At 52.9% G+C, this 22,607-nt stretch overlaps 2 protein-coding genes and 1 pseudogene across 4 annotated transcripts; 2 read left to right on the top strand and 1 right to left on the bottom strand.

Annotated features, from left to right (window-relative positions):
• Window positions 1-382: 382 nt before the first annotated feature.
• On the bottom strand, window positions 383-15,580 carry NLGN2 (neuroligin 2). 3 transcript variants are annotated; one of them, XM_045824197.1, is made up of 9 exons: window positions 15,475-15,580; window positions 14,625-15,176; window positions 11,521-11,653; window positions 8,295-8,345; window positions 6,047-6,196; window positions 5,693-5,878; window positions 5,381-5,573; window positions 4,170-4,766; window positions 383-3,350 (listed from the first exon to the last, which is right to left on the bottom strand). In XM_045824197.1, exons 3-9 carry the CDS (start codon window positions 11,624-11,626, stop codon window positions 2,477-2,479), a joined length of 2,157 nt encoding a protein of 718 aa, XP_045680153.1. In that variant the 5' UTR covers window positions 11,627-11,653; window positions 14,625-15,176; window positions 15,475-15,580; the 3' UTR covers window positions 383-2,476. The 3 variants fall into 3 exon arrangements, with proteins under 3 accessions (XP_045680153.1, XP_045680152.1, XP_045680154.1); XM_045824196.1 differs by lacking the exons at window positions 14,625-15,176; window positions 15,475-15,580 and having other exon boundaries at window positions 11,521-11,977; XM_045824198.1 differs by lacking the exons at window positions 8,295-8,345; window positions 14,625-15,176; window positions 15,475-15,580 and having other exon boundaries at window positions 11,521-11,936.
• A 482-nt stretch (window positions 15,581-16,062) lies between these two features.
• On the top strand, window positions 16,063-17,149 carry TMEM256 (transmembrane protein 256). Its single transcript, XM_045824199.1, has 4 exons — window positions 16,063-16,208; window positions 16,484-16,515; window positions 16,750-16,830; window positions 16,931-17,149. The coding sequence occupies exons 1-4, from the start codon at window positions 16,124-16,126 to the stop codon at window positions 17,072-17,074; spliced, it is 342 nt and encodes a 113-aa protein (XP_045680155.1). The 5' UTR covers window positions 16,063-16,123; the 3' UTR covers window positions 17,075-17,149.
• Window positions 17,150-21,202: 4,053 nt separating this feature from the next.
• LOC123809379 lies at window positions 21,203-21,450 on the top strand (annotated as a pseudogene).
• The last annotated feature ends 1,157 nt before the right edge of the window (window positions 21,451-22,607 follow it).

The following is a 22,607-nucleotide window of genomic DNA, read 5'->3' as shown; positions in this document are numbered from 1 at the left end:
TGGCGAAAGCCAAGCCCTTCACCTTGTATGCCTGTCTTGTAGCCAGCTACCTGGACCACTAGCCAGGCACTCTGGCCTGCCTGGTGTCTTCTGCTTCTTGTCAGCCCATTGGGGCTTTTTCTACACCCAGCTCAGTCGTCTGCAGACACGGGTCCTAATCTTAACTCCCCAAATAGCCCCATTACCATGGCAACCTCACTCAGCACCCACTCCCCCTTTCTCTCAGACCTCAGTCACCAAAAAGGGTGTGGGTGCGGACCTCTGCCATCAGCAGTCGCGTCCCTGAGGCTTGTTTCTTCAGAGACCCAGAGACCCCTTCTCCCGCCCCTGGACACCACAGCAGGCACAACCAACATTAAACTTTATATTTACAATATTCTCTTCATCTTTTGCCAGGTTTAAAAATGTGTACAGAGCTGCAAAGGGTGGGGACATGGGACTGTCAGGGAACTGTTCTGGGGAGAGGGCTGGGCATTGGAGTCCGTGGCTGAATCATGGGGTCCCCCAGCCCCTCTCCCATGTCCCAACTTGTGGGACATCTGTCTATAGGGTTCAGGGCCCAGGTCCCTAGCATTTAGAGGGCATGGCTGTTTGGAGAGGAACTAGACCAGGCAGGAGAAAGGCGTGGGGGCGGGGGTGGGATATGGAGAATGAAGTTTCAGTGGTTGAAGGTGTGAGAAGGGATGGTCAAGAGGCAAAGTTCTAGGGAGCCAAGACCAGGGATTCTCGATCTGGGTGTCAGTGGAAGACAGCACCCATCCCCTACTCAAGTTTGGCACTAACAACCCACAAAATGCCAGCAGACAAGGATTCTCTCCTCCACTGGTGTCCCTGACGAGGTTCTGTTTCCTCTAGGCTCAGGTCCCCTCTGGGCAGTCACCTTACACATGTCCTTTCAAATTTTTCCTGCTGGTGTCTGCCCATGTCCTGCCACCCATTGCCCCCTCCATCTGCTTCTCAGCACAGCTGACCTCATTCTCTTCCCAACCATGAAGCCTTTCTCCCTTGTTCTCCACCCCACCACCCTCCACCCCTCGTTTTCCTCAGCCTTGGCAGCTGAGGGAAGAAGGGGCAGGTCAAAGAAGAGGAATGGCTTCCCCCTTCTTTGGGGGGCAAAGAGATAGGCAGAGGCAGAGACAGAGACAAGCTGCTGAGGGGAGAAGCTGGTCTGACACTGAGACACAGAGATGGCTTCAAAGAGGGAGAGACATGTGGAAAAGGGAAACTGAGGCACAGAGGAAGGGATGAGACATGGTGGGGATAAGAGACACAGGTAGAACCCCTGTACCTGCCACCTCCCCCTCTCCTGTATCCCACCTGCTCCCACGTTTACCTGCTGTGGCCCAGGACTGGGGAATCCTTGGCAAACCCACCCACCCAGTTTGGCACAGATGAGTAATGGTCTGAGGACTGAGGGAAAGGCTGTCCTTAGACCTCAATGAGGACTTTGGTCAAACATGCATGGCCTCTACGGATGGCAGGTCACACACCCCTGACCCTGAACTTGGCATCTCTGGGGAAGGGAGGGGCAGAGCTCTGCCCTCAGGGTTTGTACATCCCCCTCAGCTTCTAAGAGCTTGAAGACTCTTCCTACCTGCTGTGTGAGGAATTTGGTGCTGGGCCTGAGGCCTGGGGGATGCGAGGAAGTACTGGAGAGAAAGGGACCATCTGCATGGGAAAACATACATCCACATGCAAGAACATGTTTGCACTCAGAGAAGTGTGTCCTGGACTTCTGGGAAAACAAGTTCCCAGGTGGTACAGGGATGCACGATCTCCCGTCCCCCTGGCAGGGATTCTCTGTCTGTCATCTATGGAAGGCGAGGCCTACCTGGGAGACCGTGCTCCACCTGACTTGTGCCAAGGGGGAAATACATGCTTCTCCAGGGCTGAGGGCGGGGGCACGGCAGAGGGATGGGCGGCAGGGAGGGGACACTGGTTTCTCACTACTTCCCAAGAACCACCCTGTTACCTGGTGGCCAAGGGTCACTGTACATGAACACACCACTTCCAGGGCCTCCACGGGGTGGACAGAGGAGAGAGAGGAGGCAGGAGGAGGTGGGAGAAGGCATGAGGGAATATGATTCTGGGGTACAAATCCCCGCAGAAATTCTTTGAGGGGGCCAACATGTGTCCAGGGCGGCAAAAAAAACCTTACCCTGCACATGGGAAAACACACCCCCTTGTAGAAAGCACACCTCCACATGGGAAAATCCTTCCACACTTCCACACACTGAAGACTGGTGTCCCAGTGGAGGGGACAAAACACCCCCCAGTTGTTCGAAGGCCCAGGTCCAGAGAAGAAAATGGGTCTCTATGCACGGGAAAACACACATCCCAGTGAGGGGACCTAAGTCCGTCTAATGTTCCTCGATGTGTGGCGAGAAAAGCCTGTTGCAAAGTCCTCCTCCCTGTCTTCCGAGTGGCACTCCTGCCGGTGGGAGGGTTGGGGAGGAGGGCCCTCCCAAGCCATCCCCTATACCCGGGTAGTGGAGTGGGGGTGGGGTAGAGTGTTGTTGTGGCTGGTAGCAGTGGGGGGAGGTGGGGGAAAGGGCCCAAAGGGATGGAGGGAGGGTGGCGGTGGGGGAGGTGGTGGTCCCAGGCCACTGGGCAGCAGGGTCAGGGCCCCAGGGGCCAAGAGAGGCACGTCGTCCGGTGCCCGGCGCAGGGCCAGGGTGTAGTCGGGTGGGCAGGCGGGGCGCAGGGCCTCAGCAGGGTCCGCCCCAACGCCACCGCCCCGTTTCAGCTGCAATGACACCAGCTCCTCTTCTGGTGGTAGCTCTCGGCCAGTGGTAGGGAGCAGGGGGCCCCCACCAGGCACACCGGAGCCTGATCCGCCTGGGGGACTGAGCCTCCTGCACCGCAGCTCCTGCCGCCGGTCCCGCTTGTAGTAGAGGGCGGCAAAGGCAAGGATGTTGAGGAAGAGGAGGGAGGCGCCCACAGCCACAGTGACGCTCAGCTCTGTGGAGTAGTCCCGGGAATCCCCGGGGAAGCGATCATAGGCCCTGGGGCCTGGCTCAGGCTCAGGCTCCGGTGGCAGAGTGGCAGGTGGTGGGGGCCTGCGTGTGCCTGGGGCTCCGGGGGGCGGGCGAGGTGGCCAGCGCGTGGCATAGGGAGGCAAGCGCGTGGTGGTGGTAAAGATCTCTGTGTGCAGGTTGTGCAGGTGGGGCACAAGCTCCAGCCAGAAGGCCACCTTGTTGGCACGGTAGTTGTCACGCACGCGCGGCTTCAAGCCAATGTGCAGGTACTGCTTCTCCTTGCTGTTGAACTTGCTCCATACCACCTCCTCGAAGCGGTTGGGCTTGGTGTGGATGAACTTGGTGTCCTGCGGCACTGGCTGGTTGGGGTCACTGTGGGCACAGGAGGGCAGGGAAAGTAGGAGTGAGGGTGAAGCTCCAACAGGTGTGGGAGGGTGGCGGAGGAATGTGGAAGGAGACAGAGATGCAGAGAGCCAGGGAAACGGAAGAAAGTCAGAGAAAAAGCAAGAGGCAGAGAGACAGAGATAGATAGAAGAGATAAATTCCCAGAGACAGGGAAAGAAAAACAATGAGGGATGGAGACAGACTGCTGGAGACAGCCAGAGATGAGGACAGAGGGACAGAGATAGGCAGAGACAGAGACAGCCAGTGAGAGAAGCAGAGGCTGAGACTGAGTGAGAAAGACATACAGAGGCAGAAAGATAAAGACACATGAAAGACAACCACAGTGAAATCAGCAAGCAAAAAGCAAACCAATTGAAGGGAAAGGGAGAGATATCAATGGCTTTCAAGAGTATGAGATGTAGAGACAGCCATAAAGAGACAGGCAGCCCGAAACCCCTACATATGCTCAGACACAGATGGGAGCTGTCAGAGGGCAGAGTACTGGGAGAAGAGAGAGGGTGGCTGGGCAAGGGAGGGAAGAAGAGACAGCCATGGAGCCAAAGCCACCAAGTGAGCCCACCCCCAGAAAGGACAGGGACCTCTCTGTTTAACTCTGCTGAATCTCCAACACGCAACTCAGTGCCTGGCACAGAGAAGGTATCCAGCAGATGTCTGAGTCGAGAAGGCAAGGTGCCGTAATGTAGAGATGGTGGCCTTGTGAAGAAGTGAGAAAGAGAAGAAGCGGACAGTGGAGGGTGTGTGTGCCTCAGCCTGCATAGTGCCCCACCCAGGCCCTCTGGCCCTCACCCAGTCTTGGCGAAGTTGGTCCAGTAGGTCATGACCACGGCGCTGAGCATGACATCATTCTTAGAGAAATTGCAGGGGAAGAGGTCTGTGGCACCCACCATGGGCACACCAAAGACGTAGGGCAGCTCATCCCCGTGCGCTGCATCTGCCCACTCGGGCCGGCCCTCAGCCTGGCAGTGGTGGTAGAAGGTGTAAAAGTAGACAGGGGACTGGTAGTCAGCATGCAGCTTGGCGGTGGCCACGGCTGGTGCCACCCACTGGTGGTCAGTAAAGAGCGCCAACAGGGTCTTGCGCCGCATCTCACCGTTGTCCCGGTCGGCCCAGTCTGTGTACATAAACTTGATGGTCTCCCGCAGCACATCCTTGCCCTCTGGGTAGCCATATAGGTTGTCCACAAAGTTGGAGACTGTGAAGTCAAAGGCGCTGGCGGATACTCCATCCTCACTCTCTGCTGAGTCCTCCACGAACTTGAGGCCTTCCCCTTGGTTGACGCCAATGAGCATGTCATAATTTAGGAATTCTCCTTGCTGCATGAGGATCTCAGGGTCATCAGGGACAACATCACCATCCACCACGGGCCCAAAGGCGATGTGGTAACTGGGGAGAAGAGGTCAGAATCTCATCACCTTCTCACTGGCCTCCTCTCAACTCAGTTTGTTAAACCCTCTGCCTGGAAGATTCATAGGAGTTAAAATCTCCTATGAATCCACCTGGGTTGATGTGGCTCAGTTGGCTGGAGCATCATCCCATAAACCAAAGGGTCTCGGGTTTGATTCCCGGTCAGGGCACATGCCTGCATTGCAGGTTCAGTCCTTGGTTGGGGGACATTTGAGAGACAACCAATCAATGTTTCTCACGTTGAAGTTTCTGTCCCCCTCTCTCCCTCCTTTCCTCTCTCTCTGAAATCAACAAGCATATCACGGGCTGAGGGGGAAAAACCTCTCTTACAAATCCTTCAGGGCACTTGGCCTTGGAAGTCTTCTCTGAAGCACTTTATGGCACCTTGTGTATACTTGCCCTGCTTGGGCACCTCCACTCACTCCACTTAGGGAAGGCTTCCAAGAGAAGAAGGCAGGGCCACTAGAGGGGCCTGAAGCCCACCTCTCCTTGTCAAACTTGCAGACACCTCTCATCCTCAACCTCCTTGGACTCAGCAAGGTGGGTGAAGGCCTGGACCCAGCCCTCTCCCACGCCCACACCAACACCCATACCGGGCAGGCTGCACGTCCTGGTCCACCAGCTCCCGGGACGGCTTCCGACGCAGACACTCCACAGCTTCAGCACTGTCCTCCCGGTCACAGCCCACCTTTGCTGCCAGTAGTCGCGTGTATTTGAGCGGCTGATAATTGACAGACCAGCTGGAAATAGCAGTACCACTCTGGGCAATGGCTTTCTGGAACAGCCCTGGTGGGATAGGCAGGCGTTAGGCCAGGCAGTATCAGCCCAACAGAGAAGGGGGACCTGGTAGGTTCAGGGGTATAGAAAAGGGGACAAGACGGGCAAACTAATGAGGTTGCTGGTACCTTCCGAATGGTGAGAAAGGATCAGAAGGTTGACACAGGATGCGCCTGCCCCAGACCCAAAGATGGTGATGCGCTCAGGGTCACCCCCAAAGTGGGCAATGTTTTCACTGAGCCAGCGTAGGGCCTGGATCTGGTCCAGGAGTCCATAGTTGCCTTTTGCAGCCTGGTCCCCGGTGCTGAGAAATCCTGGAGGTAAAGAAAGAAAGGGAGCTACCTGGGGGGTGTTACAGTGTCCTTGCCTCTTACCTGGACAGCTCAGCCCAGCCCAGAAGCTATTTTGCTGTTCCTGGGTTTAAAGGACCCCACCCACCAGGTCCCCTCCCAGACTCCCTAGAGTTGGTTGCCCTCCCTCACCAAGCACCCCAAGCCGGTAGTTGAGCGTGGCTACAATGACGTTGCCATAGGCGGCCAGGACAGAGCCATCGAACATGTTCCCGGTGCCCTCCATGTAGGAGCCGCTGTGCAGAAACAGCATCACGGGCTTCTTCCCAGAGTCTCGGATATCTGTGTGGGGAGGGGGTGGGCAGGTGGGCCGGGAATGGGGACAAGGACACAGTGAGACCAGAAGCAGCACCTCCCAGCTCCCAGGCCTGCTGAAGACCAGCCCAGAGCTCAGGGGACATGTCATTCCCATCCCTGGGGGGCAAGACCGGATTCCCCTCCCTCCATCCCCAGCTAGCTCTGGCAGAAGGTCCCCTCCCCACCTCCTGCCAGTTTGCTCCACGATACTTCTTCAAATGCTAGGCAGATCTTCCAAGAAGCCTAACAGAGGCAGGGGTGGGGGGTGGCCCCCCTCAGGGCATGTGCTGGATCTAGAGGACCTCCTCCCCACACACACACAGCAAATCTTCCTGCTCCTAGGAGGAGTGAGCCCCTAAGGCTGGCACTGGAGCTAAAGATGCTGGGAGGGTCCTGGGCTTTTCTCAGACTTAGGCCTTGGGCCTCAGCTCCACATGGTAGACTGGTCTATCCATGAGGGGGTGTCAGGCCCTAGGGTCCTTGGGGGCTTGGTCTCCTCCCCGCCCTAATTCCTTTCTAGGTCACCTCCCTAGTCACCATGGCAACCCCCCAGCCTAATTACTATGGCAGAAGGAGGCAGGGTGGGAAAGAGCTTGTTTAATGAAGCCAGGGTGCAGCTCCCCTGTCTTGGAACCCCCTGCAAACTGGCCTGAGCTCTGGGTTCTGCACCAGACCCTTCTCTTGTCATGTTCCAAAAGGATCCCATAATCACTGCGACATATAGTAGACTTTTGAGGCACTCTAGACTGGACTAAAAAGTGACTAATTCCAGGAGAAGGTCAGAGTCTGAGAGGGCTTGCCACAGTCCCCGAGGCTATGTAAGTACCCTCCCCTGCAGCCTCTGCACCAGGGCTGGGCTGACCCCTGGCCCACAGGCCTTCCTCCTTCATGACACCTGCAATCTCGGCCTAGCCTGGGCCCTCAGCAAACAAGAGCCAGGCCTGGTCCCCAGTGGCTCTGCCAGCCTCCTGCATCCTGCTAGAAACTTTCTTCTAGCCAGAGATCAACCAACAGGTCACTAAGACACTTCCCTCCATTCCCTACAGGCAGCTTCCTGCCTTCTTTCTCTCAGGGCCTTCTCCGACACCTTCCTCTGCCTGACTTTGGCTAGAAGCTCCTAGGTGGGCAGTGCGTCCTTTATGTCCTCCCCAAATCCTATTTTTCTCTTTGTTCCTGAACCTCCAGTGGCCTTCCAAGAAGTTCAGGCTGAGTCTCCTTCCCTCCAAGGTCCTATCCTAAACACCCCAGTTCTCCCCCCTCCTCCCCACCCAGCACCTCCACTCCCAGTATGGGAGGAGGGGGGATCAGAAAAGGAAGGAGCAGGAAGTGGGGCTGGGGCAACAAGAATTAAAAAACAACAACAAAAAACAGGATCAAGAAAGAAGAAAGAAAAAAACAATAACCAAAAAGCCAGAAGTTCTCGGGGCGGATTCAACAAGAAAAGAAAAAAAAAAAAAAGATCCATTTTTTGGAAAAAAAGAAAAAAGAAAAAAATTCTTTGCATTTTTTAATTCAAAATTTTGTGGTGAAACTTCAAGAGATTGGGCCCTGTTTTCAAAAATTTCCAAATTCTTTAATTAGCTTCAAATGTTTGCATTTTCTGCATCTAACAGGCCTTTGGAAATTGTAGCAGGCTTCTGATGTTTCAATGTGTCATCAATTTGCCAACTTAATTTTCTTTTCAAATGCTGTTTTGCTTCAAATTAAAATAGTTTTTTCAAATGCTACATTTCACAAGTTTCAAAACAGTCCAAATTTTTGTCAAACTCTTAACATTTTATCCAAGTTTTTGGTGTTCTATTTTTTTCTGACATTCCAATTTTTTTTTCACTGTATTTTCGTCACATTTAGCTTTTCTTGCAGGTTTTTCTAGTGGGTCCAATTTTGTTCATATTTCATTTGAAGTTTTCATAATTCTTTTTTCCAATATTACAAGTTTTTCTTTTCTTTTCTTTTTCATTTTTAGTGGGGAGAACAACTGTGGGCCTTCAGGGCTGTGGGGGTATTTAGTGAGGGGCAGGGCCGTGAATGTGAACGTCCTCTTATCAGCAACCACATGCAGCAGCGGGATTTTTAAATCTACCTGTGTCTGGCGGATTGAGCGTCGCCTCGTCACGTTTTTTTGTGAGCGGACCTAAGACCGGGAACACAAAACAGAGAAAAAAGGACAATTTTGTGGGGAAAGATGGGGGTCAGGGGAGGTGGTGGATGGGGAAGGGAGGAGAGAAAGTAGAAAAGGGGAGGGTGGGGGGCAGAAAAAATAAGCCAAAAAAAGCAAAATTTGTTTGCAAGAAAAAGAAACCAAGAAAAGAGAAAAACGTTTTTTACAACCCAATTTTGTTCCCCTCCCCGGAAAAAGTCATGCCCCAAAGAAAAGGCTGGTTTTGGGCGTTGGGGGGGGGGTGCCTAAGTGGGCTGAGGCCTATCTTAAGACACACTGACTTGGTTGGAAAGGATTTGGCTTGTAGATGTGTTGGCTAATTGCTGGAAATGAAACAGTGTTAGAGGTGGGGTGGGAGGGGAGGGGAAACCTGCCCAGGAGACCAAGGCCAGCTTTGCCACCTGGTCCACCACTCACACAGGCCCTCTTCAGGGCTAGCCAAGCACCTGCCTGCTCCCCAAGGCTGTAGAGAGGAGGGGCTGCAGCAGAAAGCATTTTGCTTCCCTCTGGACCAGTCTGGAGGGCTGTGGGTAGGTCAGCTAAAGTGGCCTGCCCACCTACCCATCCTCCCAGCCACCAGCATTTCTCTTCCATCCGCACTCACAGGCCTGGCTTCTCACCCCATGTCCCCAATGTGGGGTGAAGCAGGGAAAGGGGTCATCAGGTCTTGCCCTCCACTCCACCTCTTCCCTCTGCCCTGCCCACCCTCCAAACTTCATCCCCTACCCAGGCCTGCTCTCCTCCCTCCAAACAGTAAATCCCCCACCAGGGGCACCAGCCCTTCACCGACCCCTTCTCTAATGCCAAGAATCCCCCCTCCCCAATTGGGGGTTCAATCCACAAACAGGGAATAAGAAACATAGTGCCCTGAGCCAGCCTGACACATAAGGTGCCAGGAAGTGCTCGGAAGCACGAAGTGTGCCCACTGTCAAGAAAAGGTCCTAGACTAGGCCCAGAGTTTGGCTCCAGGTTTCTTTCAGGGGAGAGCTGGAACCCAGGAGCCTGAGGGGGTTCCCAAAAGCTGACTGGTTTCTCCTCAACAGCAGAAGGAGGGATGGGTCAGCAAGGCCCAGGCCAGCCTATGGAAAGCTTTTCCCAACTGGCAATAATGGCCCTGTGGGGACCCATTAGGGTCAGGGCCTGTTCTCTTCTGTGACAGGGTGGGAATGGGGATAAAGTCAGCAAGGCGTGCATGTATGTGAGGTATTAAGTGTATGTGTGTGTGTGCCTGAGTCAGCCTCTTCCTTCCAGAGCTGATGTGAAGATTCAGTGAGATCACCTGAGTGCAGCAGGCCCCTAAGCGGGATGGCAGTAAGCGATGGTTAAAAAATACAAAAGGTGTGGGGCAGGGTGGACAATTTGTGTGGAGATGTTGGGATAGACAGCCCTTTGGTAGGAAGTACTGGATGGGTGTTCCACTGAGGAGGACACTGAGTTGGACAGCCTACGTGAGGATGTGGAATTGGAGAGCCCACAAATGGAGAGTGTTGAGAAGGACAGTCTCTGTGAAGGCGCTAGGGTGAAGAATTCACAGGAGGGAGAGTGCTGGATGCAGTAAACATTCCATGAGAGAGCGGGGAATGTGCAGTGGATGCCTCTCATGCAGAGGCTGTCCAGTCAATGTTCTGTTAGGGTGCTTGGAATCTGAATGAGATTACAGTGAATGCCCCTTCTGTGCATTGTGTGGACAGGTTACTACGAGGCATGGTTTATATGGGGAGGGGTAGTTAGGGTGTTAGGGTACCTGGCTGGTATGAGCAAGATAGGGTGGATTGTTCACACAGGCATTGGGAACAAGGTGGGTGGATTGAGGTGCTGGAAGTGTTCTGTGATTGGCATGAGAGGACTTTGGGTACAGGGACTGTGGTGTGAGTGGCCTGGTGGAGCACATGGTCCAGGTGCAGGGTTATGTGGATAAAGGTCTATCTATGTATGGGTATTACTAGGCACATGACCTATATCCAGGAATACTGGGAGTCACAGGTGTGGGTGATGGGGTACACAGTTTTAGAAAAATGTTGGGGCATGTGCTGTGTAAAGGTGCTGGGAGCTGTGGTAGTGGGTGTTGGAACACATACATGGTCAGTGTTGGATCAGCTGGGCACATGACCGAATGTTGAGTAGTACAGATCCTGATCTGTTGAGGGACTTGATACATGAGGTGGGTTGTTGGGTGTGTAGGGTGTACACAGAAGGGTTCCTGGTACCAGGCCTGTGGGTAAAGTTGTTGGAAAATGACCTGTAGGGGGTGTGGTAGGAGTAGATGGGCTCTGACAAGGTGTTGGGGTATTTCAGAGTAGTGACATAGGGTGTAAGAAGGATAGCGTGGGGCTGTGAGGATGGTCTGTTTGGTGGCTAGAGTTGTGCTGACTCCCTCTGTTGTGGACAGCTGGAAGGTCCTCTGATTAATCTTAGTGTGCTGGAGGTTGGCAGGAGCAGAACTGTCCAGGGAGAGTGTGTTGGGGCCATGAGCAGAGCTGTAGTGAACTGAGTTCAAAGTTTATTGACAAGACAGCCAGTTGAAGAGCTCCAGGGAAGGTGTTCTGATGGGGATGGGTGGGTGTGCCGTGAGTGGAGAGGCCCTTGGCAAGGCCTTGCCCTGATCCTTCAGGATTGTATAAGGATCAGAGGACATAGGGATCAGAGTGCCTGGAGAAGAGGCCCTCACTTTAGGCAAGGGGCTCTGGATGTGATGTCTCAGATGGAAGCCTGCAGGACTGGCCTGGGGGAAGGGAGGAGTCTGCTGTCCTTGAGCTATAGATGTTGCTAAAGTGGACAAGCCAGGGACAGGCCCAGGCGTGGGTGTGGGAGGTGGGGGTAGAGGGGAATGGGTGCCCAGGCAGGTGATGGATACTTCCTTTGTGGGGACCTGCTGGGTAAGTCCAGCCTCGTGCTTGTTGACCTTACCACTGGCTGTCTCTGTGGGGGTGGAACTTGGGGGGGTGGCTGTCTATGGAATTCATTCCTGGGACTGCTTGGCAGGTACCCATACCACACTCGGAGGGCACACAGAGCCACTAGGGACATACTGTCGGCCCACTGTCCCCACAAAGCCCAGCTCCCATCCTGGACTGTGCCAGTGCCTGAGGTTCTGCATGTGTGTTTGTGGGCTGTGTCCAGAGTGCCCGTGTGGTGCCCGCGCCCTTACCGTCCTCAGTGGGCACGTAGAGGTTGAGGTACAGGCAGTCCTCGCTCTGGTTCTGCACGTAGGTGGCGGCTGCCTCCAAGTTGTCGGTGAACCACACAGGCAGCATGATGGCTGGCAGCGCCCCGTGCAGGTTCTGCGGGCAGGCGGGTGGCAGGGTGGTGGCGTTGCGCACGCCGGGCCACGAGGCCGGGGCCTCGGGAGGCTGGAAGCGGCGGGCGCCCAGGGGTGGTGTGGCGTAGGGCACGCCCAAGAACTGCACGACGGGGCCCAGGATCTCGTTGTTGAGCTCACGCCGTACACCGCGCACTCGCCCGTAGGCCGTGTTCACCACTGGGAAGCGCTCCTCCCCGAGGCTGCTGAGGCCCAGGCCGGGGCCACCAGGGGCACCGCCCCCAGGACCCCCTCCCCCGCGTTGAGCCCCCACCAGCCCCACCAGACACAGCGCCAGGAGCCACATGCTGATAGGGGGACCCCCCCTCCCTCCCCGGGACCCCCCCCTCGGAGAGAGAGAGAAGGGGGGGGAGAGGGAGGGAGGCCCCCCCTCGCCCCAGGAGGGAGGAGGGGGCGGGAAAGGAGGGAGGAGGGGAGTGGGAAGGGACCTGGGTTAGATTGGATAGAGAAGGGGTCTGTTCCTCTCCATGGAGGGGGGAAGGGGTGGGGAAGGGGAAGGAAGTGGGAAAAGGTGAATGCAGGCTGGACCCGTGGGTTGGAGGGAGAGGGTATGCAAGATACAGACAGACAGACAGACAGACAGAAAAATACATAGGAAAGGTGGAAGAAGGGAAGGGAAGAAGGGCAGACAGAAGGGAATGGGAAAACAGAAGAGACAAGTGGTTAGTGACGTGGAATTCAGACCAGTTGCCCCCCTTCTTCCACCCTCAGGCCCCCCAGCACTTCCTCTCACCCCCAAAACCCCCTCCTTCAGCAGGGACCCAGATAGAAAAGTCTGAGCCTGGGGGTAGGGCCAAGATGTGGTAAAAGTCCAGGACACAACCAGGGGGAAGGACCTTCCAGGTGCTTCATCTGCCTTTTCCCTATCAGGAGGGCTCTCCTTGGGGACTTGGGAGTCCCAGTTCCCACCTCCCTGGGAGGGATGAGATAGACAAGGAAGAGAAAATAAAAATACCAAGTCATTAATTAGCAGGAAGTGGCGGGTTTGTTTATACATGTTAATTACTCCTGAGCTGTAATTTCATGGCACTTAACCCCCACCCTAGGCCAGACTCCAGGCCTTCCTTGGGACTGCACAAGCCCAGCACCTTCTCCTCCCTTTGACATCGCATTCCCTAAGGATTCGTGTAGCCGTGGGGGGACCCCTTTTCCCCAGGCCCTTTCCATTACCTCCCTCAGAAGTTAAGATGCATTGAGGCAGGGGCTAGAGTAAGGAGGGGATGCTGGAGGGGGGCAAATCCAGGGACAGATGCGTGATCCTGTAGCCGGTTGCTGAGCGACGGGATGCTGCCCCGCAATGTTACCTCGGCAACGGGCTGCAGCTTTAACCCTGGGTGGGGGTTGGGGGGGCAGGTCTGGAGGAAAAGGGGAAGGGACTGGCTTGGTTATGGGGTCCGTTCTAGGCATGAGGGCAGGGGCATGAGTCAGAAAGCTAGAGTTTCCCCCAGCCTTAGCATAGAGGAAGAAGTATATATGTTGAGGGGAGCGGGAGACTGGAAGCATTAAAGAACCCTAAAAGACCCGCCTCTTGGCCCTTGTTGGCCAATCAGAGCCTAGTCCTAGTGACCAGGCCTCTGGCTGGGGAGAAGGGGTGTTGAGGTGGGTTTAGAGAGAGTCAGATGCACCTACCCCCTCCCACAGTCTTGAACAGCCTTGTACTCCAGGCAGCTCTTCTTCCACACATGGTATTTTGACTGGTGTCCTGGAGGCAAACCTAGGCTTTTTCTCATCCTGTTTCAGCTATTCACCTCCCCTTCCCCTTGCCAGTCCCCCACAGATGCTGCTCTGATATCTGGGTGCTCAGGGCAGCAGGAGCGGGACAAGGGAAGAGATCTGACGGAAGGGGCAACACCCAGGTCATTTCAGCAACCCCCCAACCCCCCCAACCGCCAAAGCTGTTTGCTGACGTGGGGTTTTCAGAGCCAGGCGCCAGCCCGCGGGTGGCTCTCTGCAGGTGTCAATTTATTCCAGAGATGAGGACACAGGAATCCTTACCACACACACTCAGTCATACCCTCCCCCTCTTCAGGTCCTCTAAAGCTCCTGTTCCCCCATCACCTGGAGGGGGCTTGGGGCTGGCTCCCTCAGGATTTCCTCTGCCCATGCCAGGGTGGGCTCTGCTTCCATGGCCTTGCCATCCCCTCCCCCTCCTACTAACTCGGTTTATCTGCCTCTGCCACCCTTTCTCCCTTAAGGTACTTTGGGCCTGTGGCCTTCCCCCTGACAGCTTCTCTCCCTTCTTACCTCCCTCTGGAGCCACCCCCCCTCCACCTCTTTCCTCTCCATAACGCTCCCTCAGCGCATCTTTCCCAGCCTCTTTCAGACTGCTCCATCTCTTGCCTTCAGTCTCTGTCCCTCAGTCTCTTTTCATCACTCTCTTCCATATTTCCCTCCTTAGTGTTTCTCATTTTTCTCTCCTTCACATACCTTCCCCAAATTTCTCCCTCAAGCCTTTTCTGTTTCTCTCTCTCCTCCTCTTTCCCTGTCTCCCCCATTTTCTCTCCTCTTCTTTCTCCTTTCTGTCTGCCACGTCTTGCTCCCCCCTCCTCTCTATTCCTCTCTCTTGCTCTTTCCATTCCTGACCAGCCAGGCCTGACTCCCACAGCCAGCGAGAGTTGAGGGACGGGGGCTCAGGCCGCAGCCCCCCCTTTTCTGCAGTGGGGAAAAATGGCTTGGCTGGGAAGGGGAGAAGGAGGGGGAGGGGGAGATGGGAACACATGGGGTCTGTGGGCCCATTCAAAGGATCATTCATGGGCTGGAGAGAGGCAGAGACAAAGAGACCGAGACGGAGAGACACGGCGAGAGCATCCCTAGGCGGAGACCAGCAGACAGAGCAGGCTGAGGGAAACCAGGCGCAGGGAGACAGATGGGGAGTGGGAGACCCCAGTGGACCGCCACGAAATCCCCTCCACCAGACCCGGCTTAGCTCCTACCTGGCTCAGCCCTGGGGCCGTGGTGCCTCCATCCAGGGCTCCGAGTAGGGGGCGGCGGCCTCTGAGCCCCCGCGGTCCCGCAGGCCCAGCCCCCGCCCGCAGCGCCTCACCCAGCGGGGGAGGGGGATCGCCCCAGCCCCAGGGGGCGGGGCCGGGATCCAGTCGATACCCGGGGAGAGGTAGGCGATGGGGTCAGGAGGAAGCCGAGAACAGGGAGCCCCGCAGTGGGGATAGAGGAGTGAGGTGGGGGCAACGGGACGAGACTGGATTGAGGATCCACTGGCTCCGTGGGCCGGCTTCGAGGGACCAGAAGGCGGTCCAGGCGGAGGATCCTAAGGGATCGGGTGCGGGGAGAGGAGTCCACGGCAATCCCCAGGGGCCCGGAGCCCGGGAGCGCAGGATCCGCGGTGCAGGGGCAGGGATCCAGCCGGAATCCTCGGGGAGAGGGAGGGATCTAGTCGATCCCGAGGGCGGGCGGGGGTGGGAGGTCCTGGGAGTCAGAGAAAGGCGGGAGTAGAGTCTGGAGCCCCGGGACAGGGGTCGGCACTGCTCCTAGGAGGCAAAGGGGGGGAAGTAAAGGGAAGGCTTCGGGGGACGCTCAGCAGCCGGGAGGCCCGGACTCCTGGCTCCGCGCGCCAGGGCCCACCCGCCCCGCGTCCATCCCAGCCCGAGAGTGATGATCCGTCGGCGGAGCAGCCGCAGCAGCCCCGCGCGTCACCGCGCGGCCGCCTCCCCCGCCCCCTGCAGAGAGAGCGGCGCACACCCCTCGCTCTCACCCGCCTGTACGCCCATCCGCCCTCCAGAGTGTGGGGGGATTGAAGAAGGTGGAAAAGGGAGGGAGTGGACAGACCGACATAAGAACGAAGCGGTCCCGTGCAGGAAGTAGACATCTCCCCAGATATCCCACCCTCGGGGCTTCGCGGTTAGTGGTACTGGTGGTGGTGGTGGGGTGAACTATAGGGGGCGGGGCATCATAGGACGAAGGCGGGGCCTTCGGACCTGGAGGAGGAGTCATATGTATAGTGGGCGGGGTTTAATGGAGATGGGTGGGGCTTGGGTAATTGCGGTGTCGCCTCTTTTTGCGTGCAGGTCTGTTTTAAAGGAGAAAAGGAAGAGCCTGTGGGGAAAGAGCCAGAACTTTGCATGGGGATCTGGATTTTTGGAAATTGGCAGGAGGTGGGAGGGGGTGTTATAAGAGGAGATCAACTTGGAAAGTGGGCCAATCCGTGACGCAAATCCTGTAATACCGCCCCTCAACCCCGCCCCCCACTGCTCCTCTCCTCTGCTCCTAATTGGTTCTGATTTCTCCGCCCGCCAGATGTCTTCGCCACTCAACAGAGGTTTTACAAAGGCGCAAGCACCCGGGTGAGGACCTGGACGCTGAAATGAACACCGCTCTGATTGGACACCTGTGCACCTTATTTGCATGGGAGCCCGGAATTGGTTGGCCTTTTTGGTGTCCTGGGCGGTGTTTTCCCGGCGCGTGACCATCTACTACCATGGCCGGGCCAGGGGCTGCTTTCCGTCGCTTGGGTGCCTTGTCTGGAGCCGGGGCCTTAGGCTTGGCCACCTACGGGGCGCACGGTCAGGGTGCTGGGGATGGAGCTGCGATTGAGCCTGGGACGACCTATGGGGTCTGATGCGGGGTGGAGTCTGTGGGAAGTAATGGGTCTTTCGTAGGCCAGACAGCCTGCCAGCCCTAAACCTTTTCAAGTCCCTCAGCCCAGTCCAGTAGGTTCCCAGGACGTGTTTCCAACAATGAGAAGCCTCCTGGGGTGCCCTTTCTCTCCAGTGTCCACCAGGGTCCTCCCAGGAGTTGAGGCATTAGGACTGGTAACATTTGCTTCTCTTTTACACAGGCGCCCAGTTTCCAGATGCCTATGGGAAGGAGGTGAAGTAACTGCGCTGGGGCTGGCCAGACTTCTGGTTTATCAGGGCACAAAGTCTGGGGTCCCTGAGGGAAGTAGGGAAGGGGGAAGCGCGAGTCTTTGGAGCAGCAAGGGCTGCAACCCTCAGGCGTGAGGATGGGCAGGCTGAAACTTCAGTTTGGGGATGGACTTTTGTCCCATGGGATCAAGGGTTCTGTGTTTCTTAGGAGGTTTCCCCGTTACTCTTTTTCTTACAGCTCTTTGACAAGGCCAACAAACACCACTTCTTACACAGCCTGGCCCTGTTAGCGGTGCCCAACTGCAGAAAGCCCCTCTGGGTAATCTTACCCCCTGCTTAACCCTGACCAAGCCCCACCAACTTCTTCTCAGTCTGCCATTTCCTTACTAATTTGTTTGCTTCCTTGTTATCTCCTTCAGGCCGGATTACTGCTAGCCTCTGGAACCACCTTATTCTGCACCAGCTTTTACTACCAGGCTCTGAGTGGAGACCTCAGCATCCAGACTTTGGCCCCTGCAGGAGGGAGCCTTCTACTCTTGGGCTGGCTTGCCTTGGCTCTTTGAACTTCCTTGTTTGATTTCTGGGTACTGTTTTGAGAATTGGAGCAGGAAGGGAATTAAAAGAGAAAGGCAAGTAAAGAACTTTGGAGTCTTTGTTCATCTAACCTCTTGGAGGAGGAAGGGTAGGGGTTATCAACTTCTGAACTCTCTCCCTTTCCTAAGGCTGAATCAGTGAGCTTTGGGTCTGGGGATTCTGTTCACCTCAAGTTAATTTGTTTGAGGTTGTTAAACTGGTGGGTACCAGAGTCAGAAAGAATGCTTGAAATAATGCAGATTCTCACTGAAGCCCTCTTTGAGGCCTGGGAATCTGTATTCTAATAAGCTCACCTTCAGATTCTAGTGGTTCAGATGCTCACAATAATTTGAAGATTACTGTAGGGTAGTGGTTTTCAGCCCTGTCATTCCACAAATGTATTGAGCACTCACTTACTCTAGAAGTCAGTGTTAAGACAAAGCAGGACAGGAGGAGTGCTGTTCCAGTAGCCCCCTCTTATTTGTGGTTTTACTTTCCATGATTTTACTTTGCATGGTTTTATCCGTGGCCCAGAAATGCAAAATAGAAAATTCCAGAAATAAACAATTCGTAAGTTGTAGATGGTGTGCTGTTCTAAGTAAAGTGATGAAATCTCATGCCATCCTGCACTGTCTCACTATGATGTGAATCACCCCTTTGTCCAGAGTTACCAGCCCATTATTTACTTAGTAGCCATCTCAGTTATCAGATTGACTGTTAGGGTATTGGAGTGCTTGTGTTTGGTAGCCCTTATTTTACTTAATAATGGCCCCGAAGCCTAAGAGTACTGATGCTGGCAATTCATATATGCCAAAGAGAAGCTGTAAAGTGTTTCTCTAAGTGAAAAAAGGTGAAAGTTCTTGACTTAAGGAAAGAAAAAAAAAAGTCATGCTGAGGTTGCTAAGACTTACAGCAGAATGAGGCTTCAGTCTGTGAAGTTGTGAAAAGGGAAGAAATTTGTGCTCATTTTGCTGTCACACCTTAAACTGCAAAAGTCGTAGCCACAATGCTTGGTAAATTCTGCGTCAAAATGGAAAAGGCATTAAGTTGGGTGGAAAACATGAAGAGGAAACATGTCCCAATAGATGGCAACCTGCCATGCCAAAAAGCGTAGAGTCTATACGAAGACTTCAGCCAACAGTCAAACAGGAAAAAACAGATAACATAAAAAAGAATATGTAGGGTTCAGTACTATCTGCAGTTTCAGGCACACATCGGGAGTCTTGGAACATATCCCCTTTCGATACAGAGGGGCTACTGTAGTCACAGTATACTTTGGGGTTCAAAGAAGGGATAGAACATCACCTACTAGGGGTCAGAAAATATTTCACAATGCTTGAGGTGAACCTTGAAAGAACTCAGTTGTGTGAAGGAAACACAGCGAACAAAGATGTGGGAGCTAAGAAGTATGGGACTAAAGGAGCTCAGACAACTCCCGGCATTACTCAACTACCTGCCTGGCACGATTCATGTGAGCTGAGTTTCTGAAAACGGGAGTGATAAAAAGTGACAAGGCAGGATGGGGTAGCTCCCACAGCATGTGGAGAACTGGGAGATATTTAGGGGACAGCATTTATTAAGTCAGTGCTCATCAAGTATTGATCATGTATCAAAAGGAAATTCAACTGTGAACAAGATAGATGCCATTCTTTCCCTAATGGAGCTTTCTGTTTAGCAGTGGAAATGGACCTTAAACAACTAAACACAAATATATCAATGGAGCTGTGCTGTTCTTGAAGGAAAAGAACGGAGGCAGTAGAACTGTGGAGGAGTGGGGGGTGTGCCTTGCAAAGCTGGAAGGAAGTGTATTCTAGACAGAAAAACTAGCTGGCAAAACAGGCCAAAAAGGAGCAGTTCAAAATCTGTGAGGCAGGAGAAAACTGCATGAGTTGGAAGAAGTAAAATCAGTGTGGCCAACACTGGGTGAGTGACTGGGGGCCTAGATGGCCAGTGTGGGCCTTGCAGGCAGACACTTGGAATTTCTTTGTTGTGCAGCAATAAATTGAAAGGTTTTAAAAGTGAAAGAGCTAGAATCTGATATGTTTAGAATATCTGGAGAACCAGTTGGAGGATGGCAACAGAGAGACCAGTCAGGAGGCCACTGAAAAGGTCCAGGGGTGAAATGGTGATGGTACGTTGGCTGAGGGTGGGAGAGGTGGTGAAAGTGATCCCATTCAGAATATAGTTTTAAGATAGTGCTGATAGGACTTGCTGATGCTTTGCACACTGAATGAGAGGGAGAGTTCTGGCTTACACACCTGATTGGATAGAGGTGCTGTTACTCAGGTGGGAAAAACCGAAGGAGGGGCAATTAGTGGGAGGCAAATCAGGTCAGTTTGGACACGTTGCTTCCAAAATGTCTAAGAGATGTTACTGGACATGCCAGGCAGGTAGTTGGGTAATTCCGGGAATTGTCTGAGCTTGTAAGAGAGGTCTGGACTCAGGTTTACTCTGCAATCCACTCTGGTCGGTCTTTCATCCCATCTCTTCCCTATAAATGCCCTTGGAAGGATCCTGTGACTTACTATGACCTCCTGGTTACCAGATCTAATGGATAATTTTCAATCTCATTTTCCTCAGCCTCTGCAGCATTTGACACAGTTGGCCACACTGTCCTTGAAACACATCATGTTGCTTCCATGACAGCACTCTGCTGCTTTTCCCTGTCTCTGTAGCCACTTTGCCAGCTTTTCCTCTCTTATGTGATTTAATTCAGTGGTTTCCAATTTTTAACTTAATTATATATTTTTAAAATATTTTATTTATTTATTTTTAGAGAGGGGAAGGAAGGGAGAAAGAGAGGAAGAGAAACATCAATGTGTGGTTGCCTCTCACATGGCCCTCACTGGGGACCTGGTCCACAACCCTGGTATGTGCCCTGACTGGGAATTGAACTGTTGACCCTTTGGTTCGCAGACCACACTCAATCCACTGAGCTACACCAGCCAGGTTTGGTGTAAATTTGGTTTCCAAATTTTAATGAAAAAATTAGAACTCTTATGTATATATATTTTTATTTCATTCTTTTTAATTTCTACTTTTGTGTATGTTTTATAAACTGCACATCAATATAATATACTGAAGTTGCATACTTAATTTTTCTGAAGGTGTGCATTAAAAAAAGTACAGACCATTTCTCTAATTGAGGATTTTTATGTAATCTCATTTAGCCCCACAACTTTAATTAGGATCAGCATGCTTTTAAATTCAGAGTGTCAATCTCCCACCTTAGTTCCTATTGAGATCCAACTCCTGTAGCAGCTGCAGTGTAGCAGTGTTAGACTTGAGTGGAGACTTGAAGCAGTTAGGTGATGAGGAGAGAAAGGGGCATGTTTCAGATCAAGGCAAGAGCTTTCAAGGCAGCCCTGAAGCAGGAGAGAGCCCGGTGCATTCAAGACCTGAAAGGATTCCTGGTGACTGGCTTAAAGATCATGCAAGGGTAGTTGTGAAAGTACTGACAACAGGGGCCAAATAGTGGGGAGACTGCTGAGAGCTTGAACTGTTTTCTGAAGATGTTGGGGAGCCACTGAAGCATTTATATCTAGGGAATGAGACATGATTTGAGGCATAGAAGATCACAATTTTTTTTATTTATTTAAAGATGAGTAAAATAAGACCCCAAAGGGAACCTCCAGAGTGGCCCAGAATGCACTGGATCTTCAGGCTCCTATCTCCCAGTTTAGTGCTCTTGATCCATTTCCATCCTTCATCTCAGGCAATGTCTGGGACTTAGGGAACCTTTAGGTGGGGGAGATCTTGGCTTCTGGAATGGCCGCCCTCCAGTAACGTGATCCCTAATACCTTACTTAGCTTTGGTCCTGCCATTGGGCTTGGCTCTTGAGGAACCAATATAAATAAGTCCTGCTTGATAATTTGTCTCTCTTATTACTACATATTGCATCCAGTCTTCTCAACAGTCCTGAAAGTTGGTGTAAGTGAAGCTAAGAGAAATACAGTGACTTGGTCTGTGTCATACAGCTAGGACCTGGGTAAGCTGTGATTCAAACTCTCTTCTGTCCAATTCCCAGAGCTAAGTTCTTTCCTTCATGCACATACCAAGAAACTCAGATTTCAACAGTGAAGACACTTTCTGGAGATGATGCCCTCCTCACGACAACATGCCTCTTGCTAAGGATCTCCTTCATCCCTCTCCAGAAGAGTAGAAGAGGAAACATAAGCTCATGGTACGGAGTCCCAATTTCTACTTCATGGATGCAAAGTGCCCAGGATGCTGTAAAATCACCACTGTCTTAGCCATGCACAAGTGGTCATTTTGTGTGTTGGCTTCTCCGCTGTCCTTTGATGGACTACAGGAGGAAAAGCCGGGCTTCCAGAAGGATGCTCCTTCAGAAGGACACAGCACTAAAACTACCCCGAATCAAGATGAGTGGGGAATCATCTCAATAAACACACTTTGTATACAACAACAACAACAACAAAACAGTGAAGACAGACTCTTTAAAACATAATTTGATACTGTGTTCACTGTTACAAGTAGAAACACATTGTAACATTGAAACAGTGGGTTTGTTTTGCCTTTGGAGACTGGGTTTTCAGCATACATAGTTAAAGGGACAAAATCATACTGGTAACAAAATAAGAGGGAGCCCTGACTGATGTGACTCAGTTGGTTGGGTGATGCCGCACAAACCTAAAGGTTGCCGGTCACATTCCCAGTCAGGGCACATGCCTGGGTTGCGGGCCAGGTCCCCAGTTGGGGGCATGCAAGAGGCAACTGATTGCTGTATCTCTCACACACTGATGTTTCTCTGCTTTTTCTCCCTCTCTTCTCCTCTCTCAAAGTAAATTAATAAAAATCTTTAAAAAATAAGAGAGAAAGAAAACAGGAGTGCCTGGAGTGCCACACTGAAGGATCTCCTGGGCCAAACCTGAGTCAACTGTGACTTTCCTTTTTCTCACATCTTACATCCAAGCCATCATCAAGTGCTGTTGTCTCAAACACAGCTGGAATCTTACCATTTCCTCCCACCTGCACTGCTACCACTCTGGCCCCTAGCCCAAGCCATCATCAAATGTCACCTAGTTTTTTGCAAGGACCTTCTTCTGCTTTGCTTACCTATAGCCTACTCTGGACAAAGGAGGGCAGGGGGAGGACACCTCCTAACACAGTAGTCCTCAGCCTTAGCTGCACATTAAAATCTGCTGAAGAATTCTCAAAAAGTTATGTCTGCATCTCACCCCAGATATTCTAATTTAGATGATATAAAGTGGGGTCCAATTTTTTTAAGCACCCCAGCTGATTTTAACTTGGGGCCAGAGTTGAGGACCATTGTTTCAGTATATGAGTCTCATGTCTCTGTCCGAACCCTCCAACATTTCCCATCTCACTCAGAGTATAACCCAATGGTCTACATGGCTGTATGTGACCTGGCCTCCTGTGACCTCTCTTACCTTCCTCTCATTCATTCTATTCCAGCTACATTAGCCTTCTTTTTGTTCACTGAACAAGTAAGGCATGCTTCTGCCTCGAGGCCCTTGCGCTGTTGCCTCTGCTTGAAATGC

Source organism: Phyllostomus hastatus, unplaced genomic scaffold, assembly GCF_019186645.2.
Source record: "Phyllostomus hastatus isolate PE091 unplaced genomic scaffold, TTU_PhHast_1.1 phas_scaffold_55, whole genome shotgun sequence".
Taxonomy (NCBI): Eukaryota; Metazoa; Chordata; class Mammalia; order Chiroptera; family Phyllostomidae; genus Phyllostomus; species Phyllostomus hastatus.
Note: the sequence above shows the minus strand (reverse complement) of the source record. Positions and strands in the feature narration are given on the sequence as shown.

Excerpts from the sequence above, each read along its gene's own strand:
- NLGN2 (XM_045824196.1), bottom strand. The coding sequence starts at position 11,977 with ATGTGGCTCCTGGCGCTGTGTCTGGTGGGGCTGGTGGGGGCTCAACGC. Across the intron at positions 8,346-11,520 it reads CTACGTGCCCACTGAGGACG|GTCCGCTCACAAAAAAACGT; the intron begins GTAAGGGCGCGG and ends TCCCGGTCTTAG. Across the intron at positions 5,574-5,692 it reads CCTTTCTCACCATTCGGAAG|GGCTGTTCCAGAAAGCCATT; the intron begins GTACCAGCAACC and ends CTATCCCACCAG.
- TMEM256 (XM_045824199.1), top strand. The coding sequence starts at position 16,124 with ATGGCCGGGCCAGGGGCTGCTTTCCGTCGCTTGGGTGCCTTGTCTGGA. Across the intron at positions 16,209-16,483 it reads GGCCACCTACGGGGCGCACG|GCGCCCAGTTTCCAGATGCC; the intron begins GTCAGGGTGCTG and ends TCTTTTACACAG. Across the intron at positions 16,516-16,749 it reads CAGATGCCTATGGGAAGGAG|CTCTTTGACAAGGCCAACAA; the intron begins GTGAAGTAACTG and ends TTTTTCTTACAG.